The 21339-nt window shown below is 39.6% G+C and overlaps 1 protein-coding gene across 1 annotated transcript; it reads left to right on the plus strand.

Annotated features, from left to right (window-relative positions):
• Positions 1-5963: 5963 nt before the first annotated feature.
• Positions 5964-20008, plus strand: YIPF4 (Yip1 domain family member 4). Its single transcript, XM_066178595.1, has 6 exons — positions 5964-6289; positions 9767-9920; positions 12563-12734; positions 14894-14971; positions 16647-16760; positions 17901-20008. The coding sequence occupies exons 1-6, from the start codon at positions 6205-6207 to the stop codon at positions 18036-18038; spliced, it is 741 nt and encodes a 246-aa protein (XP_066034692.1). The 5' UTR covers positions 5964-6204; the 3' UTR covers positions 18039-20008.
• Positions 20009-21339: the final 1331 nt, after the last annotated feature.

The raw sequence follows: 21339 nt of genomic DNA on the forward strand, positions 1-21339 counted from the left end.
TTTATTAACCTCTAGTTGTTCTTGCTGCTCTCTCTCAACTTCTCTGTACCTTTCTTAATAATCCTACCAAGGCTGAACACAGACTTGCTCTCCAGGACTCACCAGCACATGTTTTCTGCAATAGCACAGTTTTTCCAGTCTTTCACAGAAGACCCTCAATTTTCATCTGTTACACAGGTAAACCTCCATTTATATTAATGAAAATGATTATCCATTCCCAGCTACAGCTCTTTACATCTGTCTGTAATGAATTCCCTATTGTTGTTTTTGAATCACTTAAGTGCATCCAATTTGATTTGTAGTTTTGTATTCCAACAGGGCTTGTAAGCCTTCAAAACTCAGTATCATCAAAAATTTTATAAGTATATCCTCCATTCTGTTTTTAAGCCATCTGTTAACATACTGGTTAGTACAACAAAGGAACCACGGAATCATATGTTCTTCCTTCTGTTACAAAATTATATATTGATTTTCAAAACACATATATTCCATTTGTAAACCTACTATTATTTTTTTTTTACCTAAAATTTCCACAGCATGTCTGGAGATACAGCAGTTGCCTAGTAGGATTTATTCAAGGTCCCTTAGTTCATCAGGGATTTATCTCGCAATGTAGGTTATGGCATCCTCAGTAGCTGTCAAATGGTTCATGTATAATAAGCATAGCCTTCTCATATTTCTGATACCTTCAACCATTAATGCAATGGGGAAAAAAATAACAGGTCACATTGTTAGCGGAACTGTTTTGGTATGTTTCTAATGCCCTGGTCACAGCAAACTGCTAGACAGAATTAGATGTTTACTGCCTCACATACTGCAACTATCTATACTTTGATGCCATCAATTATTTGGCAAGTTTTGTTTGCATAAAAAGAAAAACACAGCCTACTGATCAGGTACTGTATCATGTAATCAATATGAACTACCCCTCAGCCCAGAGAAAGTAACTCATAGAAGATCAAATGGGATCTTCCTGTGGAACAAATCCAGGAGAAGCATTTTTTTACCAAGTCATCAAAGGCAGACATATGAGTTGCCATATCCATTTCAGTTACTGGATTGTGTGGCCCTAGCAAACTTTTCAACCTTGGTATCCAGTGACTGAGCTCACAGAAAGCCAGCACTTGGTCAGACAGGGGGACTGTGTCACCTTTGCAATCTGAATGGCAGTTCATGCAGATGAGCCAGTTCTGGGATTAGTCCATCAGATCAGCTTGACTGTGGTATGCATTTCTAACTTGAAAGGAAGCACTCTGATACTTTGTGGCATTTAGGATACAGGACATATCACGACTTCAGCGCAAATGTATAAGAAATTACTTATCTAAACAAGTTGTAGCATTTTCAAGTTGTAGTAGCATACAAACTTCAGAGGTTATGAAAACATTCACATTCTCAGCACAATATACTTTATTATGGTGTAAAATAAGAGTAAGCAGCAAAGTGTAGTAGTGTTTGTCAAAAACTGTCTCCATATTATCTGAGGGTACTTTCTCTGCAAGTTTCCTCCTTGTACAGTTAATTAATATCTTGTTTGCTTACAGAGTAAGTTGTGCAATGCCCTTCTGTTGCCAGAAAAATAGAGAACAGTTTCTTGATGTAAAGCAAGTTCCACTTCATCAGTATTTGAAATTTTATGATACAGCTATCAAAACTTGTTTTTCTGTCCAAAATTAATGGTCCAGTTAGTGAATATTTCTGCTTCTATCAGTAGAAATGCATTTAATGCATCTATGATGCATTTATTCATCCATTCTTTAATGGTTTCATTAAAAGATGGGAACTTTATTTCATGAATGAGATGTTTTTTGTGGGACTTTGATATCTCGGCTAAACCAAACAGTCATACTGTTCCAAGAAGCTGGACCTCACTAATTTGAGCAGCACTGACTTTAGCAACTAGATATAGTGAGGCAGGCCCAAAGAGAAGCTCTAACAAAAGATGCAAATGCAAAAGCCATTCCAAAGTGGATGATTTATATTATAACAATAATCTTAATCTGATATTACCCTGAGACATTAGGAATAAAACTGCAAGGCAGTCTACTTCTTGCCTCATCATGGCAGTTGGCTACAAACTTTCCAAAGAAATCAGAAGATGACTCTTAAAATCAGCGGTTCTGACTTCCTTTTCACACAGTAATTATTAGAAGATGTTTTGGTAAATTAACATAATGCATGATTCTTGAATGTCTAAAATTAAAATTAAACAGAAGCCTTTCTTAATAGCAGACAGGTTGTATTTATGATGATCTAAAAAGGCATTTTTATGCAGCACAGTTTATCAGAACCTGTTGAAATGCTTCCTTTCCCTTTTCCCTTTCCCTTTTTACCACACAGTAAGCCAGAGGGAAAGCAAAATCCCACCGGTGGTAGGAATAAAGCCAGCCTTTGCCAACAGGTAAAATACATGGAAGGGTGGCTATGTGCGGAGAGCCATAAGACACACTAAACTTCAGCAGAGCAAACACAACACTTTATGATTGATCACATGTGGTGTGGGCCTTAATGACTAAAGGCAATTTCTGAAGCATGCAGAATGACAAAATGCAGAAATTGCTGAGAAACGTAGCAGCAGTGTCTGGGCAGAACAGCGTTACTCAGCTGGTTTCAAGCACTTCCCTCCCCAGGAAAAAGCCCTGAACTGGAAGCCGGGACAAGGTCTGATCTGGCCAAAGCAGCGCTAGAGTGCCCTCCGCTGGCACAGCTCAGCCAGGGGACAGGGGATCTCTCCTCCGTAGTTTGAAGGGAAGGAGGCTGAAAGGATGAGACCAAAATCTTAATATTTGGGCAAATGCTGAGAAAAATCCAGTGTTTGGATCAGGTGGATTTCTTGATCCTTCACTACTCATGTAGGACAGAGCAGGTGGAAGAGCAAAAACCTACTCACTGTTATTTTACATAGGCATCTATCCTTCGTCTCCTTCAGCGTCTCTTTGATATGAAATTCCATCTGGATCTCAGCTGGTCAGAAAATCCCCAGAAAAAGAAATAATTAAAGCAAGCTTTCTTGTATTATCAAAATTATGTTTAAAAGTAGATAACGAATGATAATGAATGTCTTTATAAATAGTCTATTGAAAGCACAGAAGTCAAATTAATTCACTGCTTGTGTTCATACAGAGATCACAGTCAGAATCAGACAATGAGGAAATACAGAAAATACTTCCAAATAGTGAACAATATCTCGCCTTTGCTAGGTACCAGCAGTATCACAAAATTATCTTCTGCTCCACATCAACCTATGTGTATTCCATTTATACTTAGATAATGATACAGCACATGCATAGCACAGGGTCCAGTGCATGAAACCATGAAACAAGGAGAGACAGAACTAGTCACTCAGCCTGTCATGCAGCTACATTTGTCACTGCTCCTTTTGGGCACACTAATAAAATGTGCATTTGTGACTCATCCTATTGCATAATATTCTGTCATTAACTATCATTGTCCCAAGTTTCCTCCTCGAAGCTGATCCAGTGTGATATTTCATCTCTTTCTCTTTTGTTGCCTCCCAACTTTTTACTTTGCCCTGAGGAGTACTCCTTGTACTTATCACGGGGTACAGTATTTTTGTGCCCCAAATCACCAAGTTCTGTTCTAGCAGTGTATGCTGTTGGTCTTGTTAGGAGACAAGTACTAAACAGCTTAAAATCCTACTTCAATAAATAAGAATTGCAATGAGATAAGGGAAAGGTTTGTGTTAAGTGCAAGCAATTCCTTGACAGGGCAATCTTTGTTGCTATCCCTGTATGTAGTTAAATAAAGAGGGAAAAAAAAACCACAACTAAGCAAACAAACAAATAAAAACCACAAACTAAGAAAGGAGTCTAGGCTCCAGAGAGAGATCTGGACAGGCTGGATCAGTGGGCCAAGGCCAATGGTATGCAGTTCAACGAGTCCAAGTGCTGGGTTCTGCACTTGGGTCCCAACAACTCCTTGCAGCATTATGTGCTTGGGGAAGAGTGGTTGGAAAGATGCTCGACAGTGGCTAAACATGATCCAATGTGCGCCCAGGGGGGCAAGAACGCCAGTGGCATCCTGGCCTGTATCAGCAATGGTGGGGCCAGCAGCACTGGGGCAGGGATTGTCCCACTGTACTCAGCTCTGGTGAAGACCTACCTTGAGTGCTGTGTCCAGTTCTGGGCCCTGCTCTACAAGAAGGACATTGAGGTGCTGAAGCAAGGCCAGAGAAGGTCAGCAGAGCTGGTGAAAGGTCTGGAGCACAAGTCCTGTGAGGAGTGGCTGAGGGAGCTGGGGATGTATGGCCTCAAGAAAAGGAGGCTCAGGGATGACTTTATCACTCTCTACAACTGCCTGAAAGGAGGATGTGTAGCCAGGTGGGGTCTGCCTCTTCTCCCAGGTAACAAGTGACAGGATGACAGGAAATGGCCTCAAGCACCAGAGCAGGTTTAGATCAGCTAAAGGAAGAATTTACTCACTGAAATAGTGGTCAGGCATTGGAACAGGCTGTCCAGGGAAGCAGTGGAGTCACTGTCCCTGGAAGCATTCAAAAAAGTGCAGTTGTGGCACGTGGGCACATGGTTTAGCGGTGGACTTAGTAGTGTTAATGGTTAGAATTGATCTGAAGTGTCTTTTCCAGCTTAAATGGTTTTATAATTCTATGATTTCTTTATTTGAAATTTGTCTGATAACAGACCTGTCTGGCATCCTTTGGAGGGCAGTTTCCAGAAACCTCCAATACATCCAACAACAACAGGGAACAGCACATTCATAGCAGTGCAGTTAAATATAATAATAGAATCATGGAATGGCTCAAATTGGAAGGGATCCATAAGGATGAACAGGTCCAACTCCCACCTCCTTGCAGGATTACCTAGAAGTAAACCATATGACTGAAAGTATCATCCAAAAGCCCCTTGAACTCTGACAGGCTCTCTGTAACTGAGTAGACTGAAATCAGAAACTGAAAGAAGGCTATTGCAAAGGTCTTGTAACAAAGAAGTTCCACATAACAGCTAAGAAAATGAGGTGCTTTCAACTTGTCTTGACTGCTCACCTTCTAAAAGGGAAAATCTGATTATACAAGTATCTGTAGGGGCATTTTCTATTACCAAGATGATTTGATCCTTGGATATGGCAAAGTAGGAACTTCCAGTCATGTTCTCTCCATATAAAACAGATTGGGGTTTATTTGTTAAAATTTTTTGAGATGGACCTCTCAGTGCTTTTCTTTAATGGGATATATACGAAAAAGAAGGTTCCTTCTACAAATCAAACCACTGCTCTAATGCTATTTTGTAACTTTTCCAATTTATAATACATTTATATCCCATTGTGAGAAACTATGGCACTTAATGAGATCTACGTATGAAATAGAATTAAATATATGTAGAACAAATGCCACATTTAAGCCTGTTTCCTGACGATGTCAGGAAAAAAAAAAAAAAAAAAAGGTGTCCTTTCGGAATAAATGTTAGTGTTCAGTGGGGAGCTAAGGGATGGATTTACCCACTAAACCTAAGTGAAGTTATCTGGGAGCTTTTCTGTAAAGTCATCGAACTCAGGAAAAGTGAGATCCCACTTTCTGATTCTTCAAAGCACAGACCACAACCAGAGCCAGTGTTTGTCTTCTTATTACAACAGCGATTGGCAACAACATCTCAACTGTATTATTTTACAACTTCTTTAGTGCTACACAGGTCTCTCTGCAGGTTAGTCAAAAACATGCCTCACAGCATTATTAGCCACTAGATCATGAGGACAGAGGCAGGCGGAAGGAAGGAAGGAAGGAAGGAAGGAAGGAAGGAAGGAAGGAAGGAAGGAAGGAAGGAAGGAAGGAAGGAAGGAAGGAAGGAAGGAAGGAAGGAAGGAAGGAAGGAAGGAAGGAAGGAAGGAAGGAAGGAAGGAAGGAAGGAAGGAAGGAAGGAAGGAAGGAGGGAAGGAGGGAAGGAAGGCAGTTGGCTCGTCCCCTGAGGAGGAGCCTTGCGGCGGAGTGGAAGTGACCTCACTCCCGGGGCAGCGCCGGGATCCACTCAGCGCTGGAGCGCCGGCGGCCAGTGCGGGCGCGCCGTGCGAGCAGCCAATGGCAGGGGCGGCGCCGCTTGTTGTCGCCCCGTGAGGCGGCTGCGCCCTGCGCTCGGTGCCGCCGCCGCCGCCGCCGCAGGAGGGACCCGGGAGGCCCCAGGCCCCGGTACCCGCTCGCCTCTCGCCAGCCCCGCAGCCCCCGCGGAGGGCGGGGAGATGCAGCCCCCGGGCGCTCAGCAGCCGCCGCTCTACGCGCCCAGCAGCGGGGACTTCACCTTCGTCTCCTCGGCGGACGCCGAAGGTGAGCGCGGGGCCGCGGGCAGGGCCGCGCTCGCTGTCCCGAGGCAAGGCTGGGCCGGGCCCCGGGAGAACGGGCTGTTCCCGGGCCGCGGAGACAGGAGGGGCCTTCCCTGCCCTCCTCCCCGCCGCCCCCGCGGTTGGTGTCGTGGCTGGGGGCGGAGCGGGGTGGCCGAGGTGGCCGCTGCCCTGGGGCCGCGGCCGCGGGTGCGCCCCGCCGCCGTGTCCGCGCCGCGGGAGCGGCACCAGCGTGGCAAAGGCGGCCGCGCCGCTCCGCTTCCCTGAGAGCCGGAGCCGAGCTTGTCCCGGCTACGTGACCCGGCCGGGACCGCTGCCACTGCCCGCTCCTCTGGCTCCCGTGTTGCTGGAAGCCCTCTTCGTTGTCTTACCGAGGATCGCGCCGTATGTTCGTTCGCGTTTGTTGTAATGGTGTGCCTCAGTGTCGGCGCCGTGTCTCCTTGCAGCACAGTCATGAAGGAGGAAAAGAAGCCGTGTATGTAATTTAGGGGGTGAAATGTGGCCTGCTGCCAAACTGCTGCACAAATAGCAGTGGTGTATCAGCGTGCCGTGAAGATGTGCCTTCAGACTTCAAAACTGAACATACAGGAGTCAACATCGTGCAAACTTACTCTGTTGGAGAATGATTTTTTTTTTTTTTTTTTGGTCTCTCCCCATTTAAATAACAAGGATTCTACTTCCATGTATATATTTAGTTACTCTTACAATTGGGACTAGGGAATTGTATAAATCCTTACTCATGTATCCCACCCTGGAAAGGAATTGCTGAAGTGGAGAAATTACTGTAGAATACCTGTTCTTTAGTGCACTTCCCAGTCCTTCTGAGAAGAAATACAAGTCAGCAGTACAGTCGTGGCTCTGGGGCTTTTTGTTGCTGGGGTTTTTTTACTGGTTAGTTTTCCTTTGTTTTGTTTTTTTCTTGTTCACCTTGGCCTGAAAAAGGATCCGTGTACCTCCGAGCAGAGGCTCTCTGCTTCTTCCCTGGAAGTATTTGTTGGGCAATGCTGAACCCAATCCATAAAGCCACCTTTCTGGTAGGTTGTGTTGAATCACACTTGGCTCTGTGTTTTTTATGAACATAAGCAAGGTGTGATCTCCTGCCTGTTCAAGTGTAGTCAAAGTGCTGGATAGACCTTTCCTAGCAAAGAAAAACGCTAGCAAAATTAAACATATTGATATTTTAAGATTAAAATACGATATATTGCGCTCTAATTTTTACATGTTTCCCAAATCTCAATCCATATGGAAAAAAATAAAAATTAGCTGTTCTGTTTCCCCATCTTATTTCTGTGGGATGTAGGAGCTGTATGGAAGAAAGCAGGAGAGACATTCGCAATTAGGTCACCAAACATGGTAGAAAGAGCAGACTGTTTATTGGTTTGCCTCTCGTACTGCTTTTTCAGAATTAAGAGTCAAGACAGTTTTTAAAGCTGGTTTTCTACAATGCTTTGTTGAAATGAGGCATCTGAGAGACCTTAGTTCAGCCTGAGACAGTAAAGGCACCCAGACCCTCGCTGGGAACCATCAGTGTCATCAATTCTTGGCAGATTTTCCAGCCCAGTTGCCCCACAGTTCAAAAATCTCATTCAAAGCAGCCTACAGAAGAGGAGGTGACCAATCCCTTTTCCCCTAGGTCTTGCAAAACAGACTTAAGATCATGTTAATAGATTTTATGATTCAAAAGTGTGGTTGCAGGTATTCATCAGCTGCTAAAAGGAGTCTTGGTAAATACTCCTTGTGCAGGAGTTTCTGTGCCCCAGGATGGATTGTCAGTGGTCCCAGAGAAAGGAGAAATGCCCGGCTGCTTGGACTGCTGTGTTTGCTGCTTTTGACAGCTGCATTTATGCACCCAGTAGCAAGAACCTCTTCTTGCAAAAAGGTGTTAAGTTGTAGCAGAAATAAATATTTCTTAATGACATAAGGGTCCACAGTCAAGAGAAGACTTCTGAGGCTTCAGCTTGATGCCCAGGCATTAAGATTTTTCTTTTTTCCTCCCTCTGTAAACAGCAGAGTAAGGCTTTGCTTGAGTCTGGTGAGAGCAGTGTGTGTGTGCTGGGACTGGGAAGAGCAGAGAGCAATTCCTGCTATAAGTTACAGTGATCTTTACAAGGGTCCTGTGCAGATGGGGTTCCAAGAGTTGAAGAAATGGATCATTAACTCTTATGATTATGAAATAGTTGAAAAGCATTTATGGAGAAGCTTGAAGCTGAGTGGCCTAGCAAGCTGGTCTGGGAAGGAGAATTCTGTTGAATTAATTGCAATACTGGGTGATCAGTGAACACTTAAAGACATGTTGGCTGAAGACATTGAGATTCTGTCACTGTACAATTTTTTTTTTCTGTAAGACTGTAATATTTCCAGAGAGAATGTTGCAAATGCAATCTACAAATATGGCCTGACATGCTTCTGTGAGTGTTTCAGAAGTACTTGCTATGGTTAGGTGTTTTGGGAAATGTGTGCTGAGGAACTTCAATGTGTGAAAAACACACAACAATGAAGAGGCAAAAATTTTTTTTTCTTTATCTCTTAATATATTTATAGTAAGCTTGTACAAAATATTTACACATTTCTGTTTGGATTTTTCCTTCTTAGCAGATATTGGAAATCCATTATTTCCTAAACAGTATTATTAATATTATTAAATAATATAATTAAGGGAATAATTATTCCCTTCTTATACACATTTTTCTTTCATCAAGTTGCTTAATTTATTTTCCTATACTACTTTTTATTTTCCATCTATATATAACTGAATAAAAGGAGAAAAAAAATATTGTTGATTTTGCCAAAACTAACCAGAACATAGATAAATTGCTCTTTGTTTTGCTTAGTCCTGTGGTAGAGAAAGATCACAGTATAGCAAAGAGAACTTGTATTACTTCTTACTGTCTAGAGCCTAAGGATCTCTGATAGCATTCTTTCTCTAACATTTTCAGCTGCATTGAAGGCAGGCTACAAATAAAAACATCTTCAAATGTTTTCCTTTTAAGAAAAAATTGACATAAGAGCAGAGAATGGTTTTGGCTGAAACAATGCCTCTATAAAAAAATGGGTGCCAAAAGAGGTAGAGTATGATCAGAAAAAAGTTATAAATAATCCACAATTCATAGCATGATGAGACTCATTACTGTCCTCCTTTTGTGCCTTTAAACAGTTAAAGCACAAATGGAAGCCTTTCTATCATACCACAACACTGTGTCATGAAACAAGAGTCTCATCTAAAAGCTAAAACCTGGTATTTGAGACCTAACCTAACATTGTTACTTTTGCAATAAAACCACAAGTACACTTTCAAATTCTGTATCTGTGAAAGTATAATTTTATTTTGGAGCTTTGAGTGTTTCATGGTGATGACCAACACATACAGCTTCATATGTTTGTTGTTTATCCTCTAGTACTTTTAAAATCAAATGGCTTTTGGCAAGACATAAAAAGTTCTATATTTTTCTCCCTTTTTCTTTAGATCTTAGTGGTTCCATAACAACTCCAGATGTTAAGCTAAATCTTGGAGGAGAATTCATCAAAGAATCTACTGCAACTACATTCCTAAGACAGAGAGGATATGGCTGGCTTCTGGAAGTGGAAGATGATGACCCAGAAGATAACAAGCCACTCCTGTATGTTGTAATTATTTTTGGATATCTCTTTATTAGCTGTGTCAGGAAAACAAGCAACTTGTAGTCTGTCATTGTCCCACAGCTTTGTGCTGTGACTAGGATTCTGTTTGACAAATTACTTGACCAATGAGTGTTTTCTGGTGCAAGAATAGAAGCATTGTTTCTCATTATGGATTTTAATCTCCATAAGTATAAAGCTTATGTGGCTTTTCTGCGTTTAACTGTTGATGTTGTAATGTTTTAAAAAAAACATGAGGCTGTATTCTTTGTATCTTTTGCCTTCAGGATTCTTCATATTGTGAAAGAATCAAAGGCTAAGACAATCCTGTGGGAAGATTCCTGTTAAGTAGATCTCAGTCAGTTCTGTCAGTTACTCTGAAGCAAAAGCATTATGAATCATGGTTATTACACTAGGGGTGTTAGAACCAAGGTAGCACAAACTTTATTATCTTTGAGGCTGCCTTTTACTCTAAAGCTAGATTTAAAGTGTGCTAGTGCTGAAAGGTGATAATGTCCTTAAAACTGAAAGTCTGGCATCCATTGTTCCGTTCACAAAAACATGGCTGGCTGAAAGAAGTTTGTATCTTAAGGTTCCTACGCTGTGAGTCAGGCAGCCTGGTCCTTGTTCTGCACCTAAGCAACTCCATTCTCAGTGTCTCAGTGTTTCCCTCTGAATTAAACATAATGATGCTTTAAAAAATTGGAGTGAGACAGAGTACTCTGGAGAGCTCAGAGGAGAGTATTGGAAGACAACAGATGCCTGGAGAGCTTAATAATGACAGTGCTGCTTGAGAACTGGTTTAAATTAAAGTGTGCAGAAGTAGCTCCTGGTGTGAATAAGTCTGTTTTGTGAACCTCTAACTTTTAATTAGGAAACAGACTGGTGTGAGGTGGCAATGTAGGAATTCTGACTTTTGTGTAATTTTGTTGTTTTGATTATCCCCAGAAATGTGTGTCATGAATTCTTACAATCTGAATCCTATTAAGGATTGAAAGAACAGCAGCCTGCTAAGGAAAGTTCACCAATGCAGTGCTAGTGTGCAAATGTTTTGTTCAATAAAGTGAGATTATTTTTTTTACTTTCTCATTGGGCAGCCTTGCTCCAGACACTTGTTTCCTGATACAGCTACCATCACTTTCAAGTGAGGTAGCTGTCAGCTTCATGCAAAAGACAATTTATTCACATGAGAAACTGTCAGAAGACCTAGACAATGAGAAAGAATTATTTCCTTGCAGCAAATATTTGTGGTACACAGTCTTCAGAGTAAAGTATAGGTCTGCTGTGTCCTTTTTAGATAAATGGTGGCAAATAGATGCTTCCAGTTTATTTCTTAGATTCAGGGATGTTAAAGAACAATTTTTGTTACTTAGTCACCAGTTAGTAATACCACTTTTGAAGTAGCTTTAGTAATAGTAATCCAAAAATTGCCTTGAGAGACTGAATTAGCAGTATTTGATTTTTTTTTAAACAGAAGTTGTGGTGAATCACATCTTTGCATTTATTTCTCACTTCAGCTTTTGTGAAGAAAAAGCCAAAAAATCAAAGCCTTGGACAAAACTTTCATAAATGAACTTAGGATATAGTTCTACATTTTTCTTCACTGTGTTCTTAAATGTAGAGCAGTATATCTGCTGGAAGTCTCTTGCAACTCTTCAGAGCTCCTCAGTCATGGCTGAGATTCTGCACATGAAGAAGTGGAATTGCCTATTACTTGGGAAGTCTGATTCCTTCCCCGTTAGGCTAGTACAGTCAGGGCAACCTGTACCAGCTCAGAGTCCTGGGCGGAAGAGTCTTCTGGCCAATTTGTATCTGCTTGCCCAGAGTTTGTAACAGGAAGCAGAGAAGGCAATGAGAGAAGGGCAAGATCTGTTGATATATATTGCTGCTACTTCATTTTACCCACAGTGGAAACAAGGCAGAAATTAAGCAATGTGCATAAAACTGGTCTGTTGAAAATGACTGTTCTTGAAGGAAGCTAAACTCCATTTTCTTTTAAAAAAATGGTTTCACATGATGTATTTGGAATGGTATAAGATTAGTGAATGTAATGGTATTCTTTCTTGAAGAATTTGAAATAAAATATTTTCCTAGTAAGTGTGCTCATGGCAGACTGCTTGGCATAGGAATACACAGACATTCTTTATGTATGCATGTCTTCGACTTGTAGTTATGATGATGCAAATGTGTCACATGTCCTAGTGCCTCTGAAAAATAGACCTCCTGTCTTAATGCAGACTCTCAGGGTATCACAGAATCACAGAATGGTTTGGGTTGGAAGCAACCTTAAAGATCATCCAGTTCCGCCCCCCCCTGTCTTTGGCAGGGACACCTTTCACCAGTCCAGGTTACTCAGACCCCCATCCATCCTGGTCTGGCTATGCTGTGTATGTTTTCTGTTCTCAGTCACGTAATTTGGTTTTGAGTAATTAAATAAATCTAACTCTCTCCCGCCTGTTACTGAAGCCAGCAAGAAGGTATGGTCTTGCTTTACTGTGGACAGGCTGTTCCTTTGCTAGTCACGGCTCCTTATGGCTGACAGGAGACTTGCTCTATAAACCTACTGTTCGCCCCTGTACTTATTTTCTTAGCTCTGTTTCATTACTGTGGTGGATAGTAATGCTCACATGCTTTATTATTTCAGGGAAGAACTCGACATTGATCTGAAGGATATTTACTACAAAATTCGATGTGTGTTGATGCCTATGCCATCTCTTGGGTTCAATAGGCAGGTAGTGAGAGACAATCCAGACTTTTGGGGTCCTCTGGCAGTTGTCCTCTTCTTCTCAATGATTTCATTATATGGACAATTTAAGGTAGGTATAAATCTTCTGCCTAAAAAGAAATCTGAACTAAATTTGGGGATGTGATTGCTAAGCAATTTGCATTCTTACGTAGGTAGAAAGTCTTTTTTTCACATACTAATGTGGGGCATTTCAAGTGCTGTTTCTCAAGTTAATATGTAGAAAGACAGCAGTTAGGAATGTATTAAATAGCCCACGGATAAGTTAATCATGATGAAATGTCAGCTTTGTTTTTATACAGTAAAACAAAGGAAAGATGTGGTTTCTAGAGGAACCGGATTGATACTAATGGGTTTATAGTCATATTAGTGAATCTTTCCATTTTAATTGTGACCTTTTGTTAACTTGCTTTTTATTACTAAAAAATGTTAGTGAAAAGCATTTGTTTGGATGCCATGAATTCTAATTTCCTGACAAATAAAGCTGCTTATTTAATTCATACTGTATGACTGCTGTTATCTGGTAGATTTAGTCCTCATTAGTGACATTTGCTATTTTGTCCTCCCTGCTCAGTTACAATCAAATAACTTTCCTCTGGTCAATAGACTTTTTCCATAATTCCTTTTGAACTCCAGGGTGAAGAGCTACTCAGAGGCATTGTGCGTATTTAATTGACTTCCATAAACACTGTTAGCTTTTTTCTTTATGTTCTGATTAAAATAAAGAAGTGTTATTATTTATAGTAGCAATTTGAATGCAAGCCGAGGTGCTCCTGCATTGCAAATCTTTATGACTAAATGTGTGGTTACAGTTGTTTAGAATGTGACCAAGTATGGCAATAAGCCATATGTAAACCAGCAGAATGTGCTTATGCAAGGATTCTTGTGAATGGTGGGATAAAATCATTCCCTTTGGGACCTCTGGCTTCCATATGGTGTACCAAATGCTGACTAAGAATTCACTCTCAGTATCTTGTCTCTGTGAGGCTTGAAGTGAGTAGACTAAACTTCTTTCTTAAATCTTCTGGGTGGACCACTCCCCTGTCTCCTTGACAAAGCAAGGACAATTCCTTGACCCTGTGACAGATGAACCACCTCCTGCAGTGTGTGGACCTCCTGTACAGGATCACTGGGTCTCATGTTTCGTAGGAACAGTGGGTTTACCATATGGGTGCCAAGAGTGCTGTGCATGTGTGAGGAGGGAAAGCTAGCAGCCAGCAACAGGATGACTGACAGCAGCTGGACTGGATGAACCAAAACTCTAAACTGGAGAGAGATGAGCACTTCTACTCTCAGACTTTAATCTGGTCCTCTTCTTTTAGTCACTAGAGGGAAACAGGAATTAAAAGGAAGCTATGTGCCATTTTCACAAGTATAAAGCCACTGTATTTTTTTTAGTGCTGTTCTGATTTTTATCTGGTTTTTGCTATTTCATTCTTCTGGAAATATGGAACTTTTAATTAAGCAAAGTATTGGACTGAGTACTGACTTAATTTTTTAAGCTAAGTCATTGTATGTTTGGAAATACAGACACTGGACTTTGACTTGTTTCCTTCTAAAAAGGCCTTTCAGAAAGGAGAGCTTTACTTCTAGTTCTCCCAGTGGCTCAACACCAAAACCAGCTAAGTTAATTTGAAGGTTCTTTTAAGTCAGAGAATGATTTTAGGATTTCTTCTGTAGTTTAAGAGCAGAGCTATGAAAGAAGCAAGAAAAAATAACGACAGACTTGGTCCCAGGAATCTGAGGCTCTATATTAAGTTTTCATCATCATCAAGTTCCACTGAGAATTAAAGTCCTATGTCTTCTGAGCATCCTTAGTTTGAGTAAAGGATAAAGTGACATCTTTATAAGTGAAAGAAGGAGAATTCCAACTCCTTATATTGGTTGGGCTGACTTTTAAAAACTGTCTGAGTCCGTATTTTGTAATAGGTGGGGTATGAAGACATTTAGGGTAGTTTTAACTCAATTTCCTATTGCTGTTACAATACTTACAGAATACATTGCATGTGCCCTCCGTGCACACCAAATTTACCATTAATGTGATTCTGTAAATGTAACCTCTGAACTTCATTTGCTAATTACACTGTGATACTAAACACTATTCCTGCCACAATTCAGAATTCACTTTTGCATAGTAAAATCCTTGACTGCAGTGCAAGCAATTAGGAAATGGATTTTCCTTTTTCACAATGACAATTACTCATATAAATGAATTGTTCTTTATCTTTCAAGGTTGTTTCTTGGATTATAACTATTTGGATATTTGGATCCTTGACAATTTTTTTACTGGCCAGAGTTCTTGGAGGAGAAGTAAGTACCTATATGTGAAAAGGATGTAGAGGGAAGTAATGTAAAGTCTCTTGATGATAATTTTCAGCAGTAGTTGGGTTTTCATAGTGCTTGGGTTTGGATCTTGTAGCCAGCTAAAAATGAATGCAGGTGCTAAGTGTAAAGTCAACGTTTCAGGTTTTCAGTCTCCAAAATGAAGTCTAAAATACAGAGATCATCAGCTTGTCTCTTGGTGCAATGGGTGGTGTGCTTGGAAGTGATAAACAGTCTGGAAATCTGTGCTGTGAAGCCCAGAAATACTGACAGCTTCCTGTGGTCCAGAACTGAAGTCCATTCTTGAGGGAGAAATGCTTTCAAGGTTTTGGTCACTGGACTAAGTGGATTTTATTTTTTTTTAATGGGGGGCTAACAGCAGTTAGATGTCCTTGTGTGTAAAGCACCTGCCAGTGTTTGTTTTCGTCCCTGGCCTGATGCAGTTCAAACCCATTAAAGTATGAAAGCCAGGGCATGTTTCTCAACTGCAAAACCAGCTGGAGCTGTGGCCTGCATCCCTTCCTCCAGCTGCTTGCACCAGCAGGGCTGGAATAGTTGCTTGAGCTGTTTACAAATTGACTCATTAAGTGATTCAGGTGTAAACAACAAAAAATTACTTACAGCCAGGCCCACAGACAGCTGCAGTGGTACAGTCAGGAGAATAAAATATCTTAAAATGGATCTGCAGCATAAAATGCATTGAACCGTGTTGTGAAGAACAAAATACTCAGTGATAATTTTTGTACTTGTACTGTGGATATTGCATTAATGATGCACCAGTGTTGCTGAGGTCCTACAATATTTAATTTAAATTTTTAAAATTTTCCTTTTAATCATAATTGCTGGAGTGTTCTTGTGTGAATGCTGTTTTGAAAGAAGAAGTTTTGATAAATGTGATTGCATGGTATTTCTGCATTTCAGCACATTCCAGACGCTCTTAAATCAGTCTGGTTTGTGGCTCAAAATGGGAAATTATCAGATGTATAAACTGGAGAAAAAGTACAGGTTTGCAGAGCTTGTCATGAAGGATCATCATCCACAAGAAAATACTTACAAGATGCCACTACTTTTCCTTTTACATCCAAGAAGCCTAGCTGTGCACAGGAACATTTCAGACCATAGGGGAAAATCAGACATTTCTTTCTGAAGCTAAAAGTAGTTATGGAAGTACTTGGAACGACTCTGTTCTAGATAGTCACAATAAATTGAAGCTGGAAATCAGAGCTCTGTGCCTAACAGGGATCAAGTTTCAAGTTTTCCACAGACACCAAAAACATTCATGTGCTTTATGTATTTCTTTATGTATCATGGGTATGAGTATGCTAATGCAGAAAATTATGTCTTTGCTGCTTTTGACAACCAGGACTACGGCTGGTCCTTGAGAGGTCTGATGCAGTTCTGTGCTCCTGGGTAACATATGCAAATGCTTCCTTTGAAAGTGATCATTTACAGTGTTTTGGGGAAAAAAAGAAGACAACGTATTTCTAATTTTACAGTTTAGCATACAAAACCAATTTTTATAGTGGCAATCCTCCTTCAGCTGAAATTTCATGAGTATAACACAATCTAATGGTTATTAATGGTGTTATTACAAGAACAAATGGTATTTGGTGACAGAGATTGAGTACTGCAAAGCTTATTTTTATGTGCTTGAAAATTTCAGGTTGCTTATGGCCAAGTTCTTGGTGTAATAGGATATTCCCTACTTCCCCTCATTGTCATAGCACCTGTACTTTTGGTGGTTGGATCATTTGAAGTTGTTTCTACCCTAATAAAAGTAAGTTTATATAATCTCTTGAGAATTTGGTTCTTTTTAAGTCACTTTCTTAACACCTCAAGTAATCTGCTCAGGAAAACATAATGATATGTCAAAATTTTCAGAAGTACAAAGTGAGCTCTGTGATCCTTTTGGTTAGCATGGTTTGAAATGCTCCACTTGAGTGCTTGGGGATATGCAGTGCTGTTGCCATAACAACACCTGTTGTTACTAGAGTAGCTTGTGTTTAAGTGTTTTGCTGTGCTCTAATAGTTGCATGACAAAAAAGATGGGATTCTCATTTTGAGAAAAGAATGCATAATTAAACCTGAGAATGAAGAATCTGAAAATCAGCTGTTCCTTCCCTTCCCCCATCCTCCAGATTATTTTTAGCCCCTGCAGCATGAATATGACGTTAGTCATTGTTCTGAGACCTCCCCATAGCGGTAGCGGTACAAAGCTCTCCACACCCTTTGCAGAGGAGGTGAGGATTGTTGTGATGTACAGATGGGGAATGGAAGGCACAAAGAATAACCTGCCTGATGCCGCCTGCTGCTGGACACCTTTTATGGAACCAGCAACATTTCCTAAAAGATCCCAGAACGACGTAACGCTCTTGAACACTTCCAATGCTTCTTAAAACCCTTTTAGGTAGCCTTTGGAGTTACTGCTGAGCCTGGGAAGGTTAACTGATTAAATTCTGTTACAGGCTAAGCTGTACACTTTCTGGAGGTTTGTTCCGTTGATTTCATTATTTCTGTCCCTTCAGCTTGCTGGCAAACAGTATAATTGCAGTACAACTAGAGTGTATGATAAGTAACAAAATTGCTGTATTTGAGAATTGATAATCTGTGATTACTGATAGTCAGAAGGTAAATCATTAACTCACCAGTTAACTAATATATAACTTCAAAATAAATATACATTCATGAAGCTTCTGTTACTTGATTACTACTGACGGCCTTATGTTAACTCCAGGGTGAATCTCTGCAAGGTTCCTATCCTTGCACCACTAGTATGAAAATGGATTACAAACCCCAAATGGCCAAAACTTCTTGGGCTGTGACAAGTACTACTTCTTATGGCTGGCTCTGTGTTATACTGAGAGAAGTGATTTTTACTGTGGTGGTGTCAGCTAAGACTGTTCATCTTCTTTTTCAGTTGTTTGGAGTCTTTTGGGCTGCATACAGTGCTGCATCATTACTAGTTGGCGAAGAATTCAAGACCAAGAAACCCCTTCTAATTTATCCAATCTTTTTATTATACATTTATTTTCTGTCCTTGTATACTGGGGTGTGATCTAGTGTAAGATGTGGCCAGAAACCCGATTTCAGTCACTTGCAGACTGATAGTAAGATGAAGAAGACTGGAGATAATACAAGTGACTGTTTTGTATCCAGTTGTCGAGATGTTTCAAGATGGAAGAGCATATTTGTGTATATTATTTAATGAAGCAATTGTAGCTATATAGATTTGTATCAAAGTTCTAGGTTTGTTTAAGACTCTTCAGATTTTAATGAACAAAATAAAAGAACCTTGTGTTTTATAACAAAGCGTAGCGAAACTGCAACTCAATACCTGTGCCAAAAGCACTGGGACCAGATTATTATATTCAAGAATTAAAAATGAGGAGTTAACTGTTAACAATCTCAAAGTGCAATTTTTCTTTTAAGCTTAAACACAGCTGGCTTTTTTTGGCACAGCAAATTCTGTAGATAATATATATTTATGAAACAGTCCTGATTGTTCACAGAATAGTCTGTATAATCAAGACAAGAAAATACTACTTTTAATTTAGTGCCTCAATTACTGTGATTTGGCTGTTGAGTTTTTATAAATTCCAATTTGTTTTCAAAACATGTATATACTGTGTATTTTGTATCTATGGCCTGTGTGTACCGTAAATACTCCTTGGTTAAGGATGTATATTGGGTTTTTAAAAATTGAAGATACAAGTATTTGAAGTTTTCATTTACTATCTCTGACCAAAGGAGCAAGATATTTACTGTGTGACATAATTAATTAAAGTGCATATTTAGAGAATCAAATTATTTTACTTAAAAGTATAAATTTACAGAGAAATGGGTGAACACCTTTCTCAACTCTAGTGCTGGCCTAATGTTGGAGAAAAAAAAAGGTGATCTATCAAATTTGTGTGATCTTCAAACAATGTTATTTTATGATGACAAAATAAAAATATTGCTTCCCTAACTATGTTTTACAACATCTTGCTCTGTTTTGCTTTTAATAGCATGGTATTTAACATGCATCTTTTTTTTTTTTTTTCCCTAGCAATACTGTTAGTCCCTTGTAAAGCAAAATAAGAAAGATTTGGAAGGCCAGATTCTCCCTTCACTAAACAAGGCAGAGTTACAGCCTTAGTAACAGTTAGAGTCTTGCTAATTTTGACTCTCCAAGGATTATGTAATAATGTGATGACATGTTAAATATTTCCTGTGTACTGTGTTGATTGCTTATATAATGGTCCTTATGGTAATACTTCTTCACAAGGGAAGTCCACTGAAGTTCACTTTGTATGGTGCTAATGTAGGCATTTGCAATCTTCAGGATTTAGTATCAACAACAGCTCTGAAGGTTTGGGGTTTTTTATTCTGGCAACAGAAAAAAAGCATTCCCCATTCTTCTCCCTCCCCCACCTCCTGCCTTTTTTTTAATGCTACAAATAAAAATCAGCTGTGACAAGGTAATAGCAAGGGCTGTCTTGGATCCCTGATGGACATATTTCCATATCAGAAGTGTAGTTTTTCAGCTTTTTAGACTGTGTAACTAGCCAGCTTGGTAACTTATTTTTACCAGTCATTACGGATGCAAAATATATAATTAAATTCCAGCTCTCCCCCAAACCTTTAGCTTATTCAGTCTGCTTTCCTGCCTGATGCTTGTGTTGGTTTTAACCAGAACCACTTGAAGTTAGTGCTGGACATAAATTGTAGTGTTAATACTTGAGCTTGTAATATATAAAAACAGAAAAATTGGTAGTGCTTGACTTTTCACCTGATTGATGATTTCTGAGTAAGTTGTGGTGGAATTAATGCTAAGTGGTACTAAATCAATTTATACCAGCAGCAGCTAATTTCTTTCCAACAAGTGTTTTGAGAGCATTCATCCACATTCTTTTAAAAAAAAAAAAAAAAAAAGGAAGTTACAGTGTATTAAAAAAAAGCATATAAGCTTTGGAATCTTGCATAATCTGGTTTTACCTCTTTCTTTCATGACTTTTTTTTTTTTTTTTTTTTTTTTTTTTTTAACAGGACTATCCAACTAATATTAAAAGACTCTGCCCTGCCCATGTGAATACGTTTAGCTTCTGTCCCCACAATGGTGAAGGCAAGAACACTTTTAGGTTCTTAGGCTGTCGGACAGCTTTAGGCCTAGTTCCTCTTTGCACAGTTGTTCATGAGGTGTTTTGTGCATCTGAACTGACTATGAATATTGAAAGGATGCAAGAATGTTCTATTCAATCTCCAAATACCTCCCTTTCCCGTAATGTTCTGTGAAGTTTATAGTTGGAATTTTAACTGTTCCTTTCGACAGACTTGGCACATGTGTAATATGCAATGTAGATATGCATTTAACATACTACATATTTTGTACCCAGTTGCAGATTTGCACCTTTTAATCTTAGTACCTCTAGGGTCAATTTTTGCATGTGTTGTGCAAGAAACATACAAACAGCTCTCAGATGATTCTGATAGTTTGTAATAACTTTGCGTTCAACAAAGTCAAATTTTTAGATGAGGTATGTGTGTAAATACAAGATGTATTTTATAAAAATTTTGAATTAAACTTGTTTACAGAATGTATGAAGCTCATTTATATTTACTGATTTAACAGTGAGTAATTAATACTGATGAATTAAGACACATCCATGTTCCTGTGCATGCCGCGAATATATTGATGCTATACATAGCGCCGATAGCTTTGAGGCTATAAATAAGTTTTTGTGATAATCAACACACTACTTCAGTCTGTCAAAACTGGAAACTTAGAGCATGTCCATCTAGCAAAAAAAATTGCCTAAGATGCTACACCTCATTTTAGGGTGGTGACATGGGTATCACACCTTGGTGAGACATGCATTTTGAATAATCTCTAGAGAGCAGCCAGACACGTGCATCTTGTTTCCTCTTCTATCCATCAGACATACTCTGCCGTTAATCAGAAAAATTATACTTACTTGAAAAGTTGATGAAATCAATTGTTGAGACAACTTACAGCTTGAGATCTGCTGTAATTTTCTCACTGTCCTTACTAGTGTTTAATGTTTTGCTTGAAGTACTCCAGCAAGTTTAAAAGCTGCTCATTTTGCTCTCAGGACAATTTTGATTAGCCTGAGTGGCATACATACCTATGTGGGTTTGGTTTCCTTATTTTTTCTTCACACACTGGATATTTCTTTAAAAATTTCCCTGCTAGAGCAGCCTGTGCTAATTTGGGTCCTCCTAGTAAAAATATTCCGTAGAAAACTTTGTGTTTGAAAATTAGCTTTAAGACCACCAGTAGCCTAAAAGCTTTGTGAAATACTTCACTTAGATCAAATAAAGCCTGTGGCAGATAAAGCAACGCGTACAGGTAGGCC

Source organism: Chamaea fasciata, unplaced genomic scaffold, assembly GCF_029207755.1.
Source record: "Chamaea fasciata isolate MVZ Bird 193981 ecotype frontalis unplaced genomic scaffold, bChaFas1.0.hap1 SCAF_3, whole genome shotgun sequence".
NCBI lineage: Eukaryota > Metazoa > Chordata > Aves > Passeriformes > Sylviidae > Chamaea > Chamaea fasciata.